This window comes from Echinops telfairi, unplaced genomic scaffold (assembly GCF_000313985.2).
Source record: "Echinops telfairi isolate 266 unplaced genomic scaffold, ASM31398v2 ScPeMD7_1;HRSCAF=3_0, whole genome shotgun sequence".
NCBI lineage: Eukaryota > Metazoa > Chordata > Mammalia > Afrosoricida > Tenrecidae > Echinops > Echinops telfairi.
Window position 1 is genome coordinate 85730847 of NW_022103896.1, and position 9410 is coordinate 85740256.

Sequence of the window (9410 nt, forward strand, 5' to 3'; positions counted from 1 at the left end):
TTGGCCCCATTAGTCTATGCTACAATAAGCAAACTATGTTTCTGATTAGTTTTCTAATAAGGGGGAGGAAGCCTGGGAACAACGGGTGCAAGCATAAAAAGTACGCGGCTGGCGCAGGCCTGGGCAGTGTTTGTTCTGCTGTGCACAGGGTCACTGTGAGCCAGAACCGACTTGACAGAGTACCGAACACCAATACTCGTAGGCACTGTACAAAGCGCTGTTTTTCTGTAAACAGTTATTGAAATACTTTACATGCAAGCAATCAAATAAAAATGTTATAATACTAAAAATTAAGTACTTAAACATGCGAAAGCAGGAAAGAACTGCTGACACTAGTATCACTGTTAGAACCCTTTACCCTTTGACATAGGAGAGCCTTGCAGTAGGACCAAAGGTAAGGGAGGCTTGCTTCTTCCACTATACTCAAAGAGAGGCTGAGCTTCACCGAATATTATTTCAACAGTTGGTTTCCTGATTTGGAAGTTGCATTACTATTTGATGGGTTGTGAATGAAATGAAACGGTATGCACTTGCTTTTTTGATCCTGATGAATTGTCAAGAGAGCCTTCTTCAGCAAAATTTTAGGTCAACAGACGACGGGGAGTTTCTAAAATAATACTTTACAGTACAAAGTGTTAAGTGAATGCTAACTGCAGGTATTATCTCACACAACATCAAATACTATTAATGTAAACTTTTGAATAGCCTTTTTTGAACTCTAAACTTGCCTGGATTAAAGTTTTCCTGCATTAGCTTTTGACTAATTTACTAATTTACATTTCTGTCCCTCCCTCAAAATTACAAGCGTTTAAAAATAAACCTAGAACTTTACATTTCAACAATTAACAATTGTCCTAGAGCCAGCTACTGAAATTTTGTATCTATCTAATGAGAAAATATTTAAAATTTATGTGGAGAAAATGTTAACCCAAATAGAAAATCATCATCTATTTCAGTAATATCTATATTATCTAAAGCCATTCTATAATTTTATTCATATATTTTGTGGAATTCACACATTTTCTTACAGCAAACATAATACTGTAGGCCACAGAAGCTGCAGTACTATTGTTTAATTAGCAGCAAGTTAGTATTTTATATCTGGGTATCTGGACAGTAAATAGTCGCCTTCTTTGGAATGTGAATGGTTAAAATGTTGTATATCACTGCAATTTCAAAATGCGATAGCTATTTTACAGAGTTTATACACACACAAAAATATGATCTTTGTCTGTATTTTATACAAATACAACAGTAGTTTGTAAATACATTTTAAATACATGACATACATGATAAGCCATTGGATTTCCCAATATCACAGAATAGCTCATTTAAATGCAATAAAAATATACAAAATTCAGCCTGGAATGCATACTTTTTCCTTTTCTATTTTGACTCAAAACATTATCATTAGAACAATTTTAGAGTACTAGTTCAAACACTTCTTTATTAGCTAAAAATACATTTTCAGCAGTCCAGCTTCTACTTAAGCATGCTGCAAAACATTTCCTAATCGATTCCCAGTTTTTGTTAAATTCAAAGGGCTGTTAGTAACATACAGCATGTTCTTCACTCCACACCATATCACAGAGCCCACTTTCCACTTAAGTTACAGTCATCTGGTTGACAAAAGCTGGGTTTGTTCTGGTAACATTTGCGTGTCCAAGATTTCCTTTTGGAAGTGTACATGAATACATTGTGGTGATGTAAAAGATTGTTAATGACAAATTAAGTCACAGTATAAAAATATATTGTACACCTTTACACATAATGCAGTCCTTTATCTATGCATTAAAAAAATACAACTGAACAAGACAGAGAAGATTGTGGCACCATGAAGAGTTGTATCCCAAGTTACATTAGCAGCATGATCCAACATAATATATTGAAGGAGTGTTTCTGAGAAGATAAACATTCATTCTGGTTCGTCTGTACCACTGAAGCTTATACAACAGAAGTGTTTTATACATCAGCAATAGTTTGGTGTCATTTCTTGAGCTACATAACATATCAAAAGATACTGCCCTTCATCCTCAGAAGGTTGGTAACATTCCCGAAGGGTCTACAGGCGATCTAAGAGGCCTAGGTAGTCATATCTTATTTCATAAGGTCAAAAAAGAGCTCTGTATGGATCACACATATAGAGCAAAACCATACAACACAACTTTAATGTAATCACAATAGATTATCCATGTAAAAGACATGGCAGCTGACACAGAGAGAAAAAACAAGACAAATGCAATGTCAGGCACTCACCTGTCAGAGATAACAGTTTGCCATTATTAATGGTGAATACTCAACATTTTAAATATCTCCTCCAACTTCATATGGATCTCAGTAGGCTAGAAGCAACTTGGGTGAACTGGTCTATTTTAACTTACATACCGGGAAGACAGTGTGTTTTGAGATACGTAAACCTTGTAAAAAAATAAACCATTGTAAAACCTTATGAAAAGACACACTGAGTCTGTGCAATATAGCAAATTGATAAGAAAACACTGTAAAAACGTACCTGTTTAAAATACCATCTACCATTTTTGTACACAAAGCATTATATACTAAAGGCCTATGTATCATCTAATGGCACTTGGAACAAATTATGTCTTAAAAGAAAAGGCATAACCTATAACAAAAGTTTCTGTAAAGGTTTAGATTCATTTTGAAAGTGCTATATCTTGTTATATGTGTAATATAGAGGCTGCCCAAGCTTTATTAAAAAATGGTCTATAATATGTGTATTGCTCGCTAGATCCTGAAAATATGTACTCATTAACATTCATTATTAGCTTAATAAAGCAATCAGCTCTGGCTCATGTTTCAGTCAGTATATGGCTTCTAGAAACCGCTACTGTCCCAATGAACACAATATATCACTATATCCCACAAATGCCTAACAGTAATAAAGCATAAGCAACAAATAGACAAAAATACATTGCTTGAAAGCAGCAGTAGAGGAAACTTTAAAAAGTTGCACAAAGAATGTTGCACGATCAGCTAGGGCAACTGAAGTTAAAAACAAAACAAAACTGAACTTGGTAATAGGAATTTAAAATAAAAGTTTTGACAGTGACCAGGAACTATTAATATTTGTATACATGAACTGTTAATATTGCTTACAGTGTCGAGTCTTCCACACTCAAACTCTGTGTCATATGATACAATGTAGACACAAAGTGGAAGTTCAAACTGAATGAGGTTCAATATCTTGTCTGAGGTCCAAATTCTAAACTAGATTTAATGACATTAAATTAATGTCATTAGAATTAATTTAATAGATTTAATGACAATCCCTTTTTTACCAAGCTAAGGCACTCCCAGAAATTTCAAGGATAATGATTCTGGCCACTGGAGAATGAAAACAGCATTGGCAATCATCACTTTCAGTTACATCTGGATGACATAACAAATGACAAACTTTTCCTAAGGAGGTGCAAAGGGTGGGGGAAAGCCAATTCTGTGTTACATCCTTGTTAGAACATTATGCAATTAAAACATACAAGTCTGCCTTGTCTTTAACAGATTCTTTTAAAAAGGGTTTAGTTTAGTGACCACTACAGTCATATTTTAAAAAGCAAAAGAGCTGAGTTCACCCTTATTTTGAACTGTTATTTCAAGTCCATGGGGCAGCAAAGAGGTGTATGTATGAAAATTAAGATTCCATACTTTTAAACACTGATGCACTGAAAGATGTGCCTCCGGGTATTTAATTCCACACAGGGTGAGAATTAGACTTAAAAAATTACATATACATATATAATCCTCATAATCTCCCCTCCCCCACCCCACCTCCCCTAAATTAGCAGTGAAATACAGCCTACTAAGGCCACTGTCTAAGTTCATTAATTTGACTTCTGGTTAAGCGAATTTTAGGCAGAATAAAACAGTATCTTTCATACTTACTATTTTTTTTAAGTAAAAAGTTTTCTATATATTTGTGCTGTCACCAAATTTATTTTCTCTTTTTACTTAATGATTAAAGCAATATTGAACACTAATCATTCAACTAAACATTTAGGTAAGCAATCTGTTTCACAGAAACTAAAGGAAGCCTTAATGAAGCAGAGCTAAATGTCTACTTTCAGAGCAAATATTCTCCTAACCAAAATCTTAGGAGAAGTTTGAAAAAAATTTAAATGCATTTCCTTATTAATATATATAATTTTAATGCCTTTGGAACACAATTTTCTTTATAAAATGTAATTTTTCATAATAAAATTTAAATATTTAAGTATAAAAACTACTGCTCCTAGGACTAAAAAAAAAAAAAAGGAGCATAATCAAATAACAGGAGCCAAAGCTCCTTGCGAGAGCAGTTTTGATTCTATGAAGTGCGATACGTGTAAATATATGGAGGTTTCGCCATATAGATATATACATATATACTTGTATACATACATATACAAATATACATCATATATGGTGAATTCTCCATCATACAATATTACAATTTACATTTCTCCACAAATTATCCTAGCCTCAAATCTTTTAAATAATGTATTATACTCATCAATATGCACTCATTTTTAGACATTCTTGGTAAACATCTCCATCTGCAGGGATAATCCTATTAAAAAAAAAACCCAGCATTTCTGTAGGGCTAGTGAGCACTCAGAAATATTTTCCTGCCTTTTCCTTCTTAAAGAGATATATTCACTTTGATAAGTCTCCTCTCCAACCCTACCTTGACTAACAGGGCTCTAAGATAGATGTTAATAAATGCTTGATGTTTCTTAGGCTAATGTCTCTACTGACACCTAGGGAAGCTATAGTAGTTTCACCTGTGAGAAGATGATGGTAGAAATGAGGAAAGCCCTCTAATAACCATTTTAAGTAGTGAACAAAATACCCTCGGCTGTTATTTTTGTATTTTTAAAGATACTGTGTGTTTTATTTTACTCTGTCCGCACTCCACGAATTCAACTTACTTGCAATATTCCCATTTCCTAGAAATCTATAAAAGTGGTATTTTACTGTACATATTTTTAGTCACTGAAAACTCTGGTAATCCTCAATTAGTTTCCTAAAATATTTAGCTTGAAGTTCACCATCCCCAAATTTTAAGAACAGATTAACACCGAATAAAAAGATACCATGGGTTCAGGGTGTTGTTTCTGACTTCTACTTTTGGCCCTTGAGGGAGAAAAATATACGGGATTCAGAAAGTCACAGTGTAAGCAATGTGCTTTTACTTTTTCTCTAAAGAGCCCAGCTTTCAAACTTGACAAGAGGAGACCTCCTAATCGGTCTCCAAGTTTCTATCGTCCTGCTTAGGGATCCGTCACAAAATCTAAGACAAACACAGTCAATCCCTAGAGTTCCACACTGGATCTTAGATTCCTAACTACCTGTGGACCAACATTCAAATATGAAATTTCTGTCTGTACTTGACTGATGCATTTTGCTGTGGATGGTGGAAAAGTATAAAGAGCTACATACTGTCTCTGAAGATTTATTGTTATTAAATGGGAAGATGGCAAGTAAAGAAATCGAAACGTAGTAAAACATTTTGTATACTAATTTATGCTCAACTATTAAGTAACATTAAATACCATGTTACTTTCCTATGAGTATTTTTTTTCCCCTTATAAATACTGATGCTTTGTGTTTAGGTTTACCTTTTCAGTATATGCTCATAAAGACAAGAATTTTAGTCAGATAATAAGTCTTCAAAATTATATTGACTTGAAATTGTGAAATACCTAAGAAAATCTGTTATCGCTCCAAATGGAATTCTTACTTCATTTGAAACACTTGCTTTTGGATCAATTTGGAGAGTTAAAAAAAATTTTAAGCTATTTTTTCATATAAATTTTATAAAAGTTTTGTTCTGTAGCAAAAACTTTAAATGAGCCAAATGTCAAAAGGTAGGGCCATTATTCTTGGTTAAAATTTTTAGAAATTAAATGTAATTTGAAAAGGGAATATGAAAAACTTTACTAATAATGGCTCTCCCATATGGGAACAAAAAGATCTTAAAATATGACAACTGGCAGTGAATTAGGACAAAATACCCAGGTAAACACAATTGAGCCCAACAGTTCGGAAGCTCATTTAACAAGCTAATTTGGATTTCATACTGGCTTATTGAAAACTGGTTCTCTACAAAAGCAGATATTTTTATATTGTCTTAAGGCAGGCACTAAAATAAAAATGATCATCTAATGTAGGGCTACATAGATATTTCTGTGATAAATCCACACCCAATCCTACTGGAAAGCCTGATGGAAACGTGGCAAGGTGGTGCTTGTGCTTAAACTACTGGTGAAGGCTGCGGACAGAGAGTGTAGAGACCCAAGACCTATAGTGCTGGTTGGATCCTGCAGATCCTGTGTTTGTGGGGGCAGCTGAGAGACAGAAGAATGCGCTTCCTCTTGGGAATAGCTCATTCCAAGGCTCCCCACTGATATTGGATTATAAGGTGGCCCATTTAATGGTATGAAATTAAACAACTGGGAGAAATCCAACGCTGGTGTGCTGAGGGGATCACTAATAGAAATGGAGCTTTTGGACAAGGAGAGTTCCCCTGGGCCGTCATCTAGGGGCCCGATTTGAGGATCCAACCCAAGTTTAGATGACGATGCTTGGGAATCCTGGGATGAAGAAGGCATACCGCCTTGTAACTCCATTAGGTAACTCTCAATTTCCCCTTTCAAAGGCTGTTCTTTTTCAGGGATAGAAATTGCATATGAGGTAGAACTGAAGGGATATTTGAAAGAAAGGTGGTGAGAAGGGTGAACAGCATCCATGTCTATGGGGCATGTCATTCCCAAAGGTAAAGTTGTGATCATTTGGTGGGCTGATCCTGAACTCTGCATGGACTGAAACGGAGTGTTATAGAGGTTTAACTGCAATGTGTTTGAGAATGGCTTTGACAACAGTTCGCTGGAAGGTAAGGACATCACTGGAAGTAGCTCATCTTTTATAGGCACAGAAACATTGCAGGTAAATGGATCCAGAAAGTCCACGGGTTCTGTTTTGACTTTCAAAAGCTCTTGATTGTGACTCTTTTTCATATGTCGAGTCAGGTGATCCTTCCGTCCAAATCTCTGTGCACAATACTGACAGAGGAAGTCCTTTCTTCCAGTGTGCACTACCATGTGCCGGCGGACATCCTTTCGGGTATAGAACCGGCGGTCACAATGCTCACACTGGTGCTTCTTCTCTTTCACGCCTCCGGATGACTTGCCTGCGTGAGACTTGAGGTGCTCCAGAAGCACTCCTGTGCTCTCAAAAGTCTGCAAACACACCTTGCAGGTGAGGTCACCACTTGTTGCAGCATGCAAGGCCAAGTGACGCTTAAACCCAAGCTTGGTATTGTAGTTTTTGCCACATTCTTCACACTTAAACGTCTCTTTATTAGGGTCGTGTGTATGTAGGTGATTCTTCAGGTGATCTTTTCGGTGAAACATTTTCTCACAATAATTACACTTGTGGGTTTTCTCAGGAGAATGAGTAGCCATGTGCCTTTAAACATAGATATATTCTGTAAGTACATATTGTGATAAACATGGCAATGTATACACTTTTCAAATGGAAGCTAAACTAGACTAGAACAGAATTCCCTTAATAATGGAAATATTTTAACTTACAGCATACCATAGGGATCATTAATAGACCTAAACATTGCAAAGCCTAAGCCCTTTAGGTTGCCACTTTAGTTTTTGCTTCTTCTTAGCTAGCATTACAAAAGCATGTGTGGAAGACAATATACTCACACAGATGTCCATAACCACACATTCTCAGTTCCTATTCTTGTAGTAATTTTTGTACAAATGGAAATTTTACTGTCATTTAACATTTTATTTAAAAAAATTCCAAAGATATTAACACACACAAGTAGGTTGTTTAGAACACAAAAAACTAGCCAATGTCTAAGTAGTAAACATTTCCTCTTTGCAAATTAACTAAAAAATGTATATACAAGTATATATGTTTACAATGGCTTAAAATGGCCAACATAATAAAAATATAATCTGAAAGACAAGTAGAGTTTAATACCTTTGTAACTTGTACTTAGAAACAAAGGCCTTGGTGCAGTCTTGTTGTATGCACTTGTAGGGCCTCTCTCCTGTGTGAGAGTAGGAGTGAACCTTTAATTTCTCAACACTGTTAAAGGCCTTGTCACACAGTTGGCAAGGGAAGTTTTTTCTTGGTTTGGTTTCACCACGCTTACGTTTCCCTGAAGGGACTTTCTGGGTATCTCTCACTGCTGACAAGTCACCAGGAATGACAGTGGCCATCGCAGCCTAAACCAGGCCTTCTTGTCGGACACTTGGGAACTGCCCAACTCCACTAAATGAGTTAGCTTTAGGTGGCTTCTCAAGTCTCATGTGGTCGTAAAAGAAAGCAAAAAGGGACTGGAAAAAAAAATAAGAAACAACTAGTTTGTAACTAAACTTAATTTTTTAAAATTTCATTTGCTATGTGATGCTTTTGAATTAAAAAGAAACCATAAAACTGATTCAGCTGGTCCAATGTAATATCTGTAGGTTTCTTCAGACTTGTCAAAATAAACATATGTGCATTGCTCAGGATGAACAGTTCACATACTCTTAAATTTCACCTGACAGATGTCATACTTCAGGAGAGCAGTAGTGATTTAGGGAATGCTCAGGAAATACCAAATCTCAACACTAAAAGTAGCATCACTAAGTTTCCATTTTTACACAGAATTAGAAAATACAAATGTGACTAAACAAAAAAAAAGGTGTTTCAGAACGTACTTTTACGTCAAATAATCTTAGTGTACAACAGCCATACTCTGCAGCACCTTTGGAAAACACAGATAAGCAACTGGAAGCTCTTTTAGGCTTCTCGTGACCTGATTAGCCCACGGAAGATGTTTTCAATGCACTGACACTAGAGGCCTGAGAGTTGGACACACCATCAAAAGCGAAGATGTAGCCTCTATACAATTCTCTTACCATACCCAGAGGCTTTGTGTGCAAAACGGGAGAAGGATGCATTTTCCTAAAATGCATTACTGAAATGGCAAAACTTTTTACTGTATATTAGGTAAGGATTATGGCTCCATAACCTTTTGGAAGAAGGATTTGCTCGAGTGATTTTCCATGTTACAGAGATGATTACGTTCATTGGGTGCAGTGAGGTTACTAGGAGCCAGACCACTCCCCAAGAGCAGAGGTGGTCAGGGCTCTGACACATCTGCAGCCTACCTACTGCACTTTAGTCAGGAGTTCTGATGTGCATAACGATAATCTATCCAAGAACAATATCATTATGGAGGTATTTTTGATTGGTAAAAAGGCTTAACAAAGCTTTAATGCATTGGAGAATGAAATGTAAACCGTAAATTTTTAAGACAAAAAATTTAAACTTGAATTGAATCCTTGGAGAATTCTAAGGAGAATAAATGCTATCTCTATCAACTTTATTTTTCCCAGGAAAAC

At 35.8% G+C, this 9410-nt stretch overlaps 1 protein-coding gene across 2 annotated transcripts in view; it reads right to left on the reverse strand.

The window, feature by feature from the left end:
• Window positions 1-4315: 4315 nt before the first annotated feature.
• Window positions 4316-9410, reverse strand: part of PLAG1 (PLAG1 zinc finger) — a 54035-nt gene continuing 48940 nt past the window's right edge. The window contains exons 3-4 of one of the 2 annotated variants that reach the window (XM_004697565.2): window positions 7999-8357; window positions 4316-7464 (exon numbers count right to left, since the gene is read on the reverse strand). In XM_004697565.2, the coding sequence (XP_004697622.1) occupies window positions 6207-7464; window positions 7999-8240 (1500 nt within the window). In that variant the 5' untranslated portion in view covers window positions 8241-8357 and the 3' untranslated portion in view covers window positions 4316-6206. The remainder of the gene's footprint in view (window positions 7465-7998; window positions 8358-9410) is intronic. The other variant, XM_004697566.2, reaches the window with a different exon arrangement.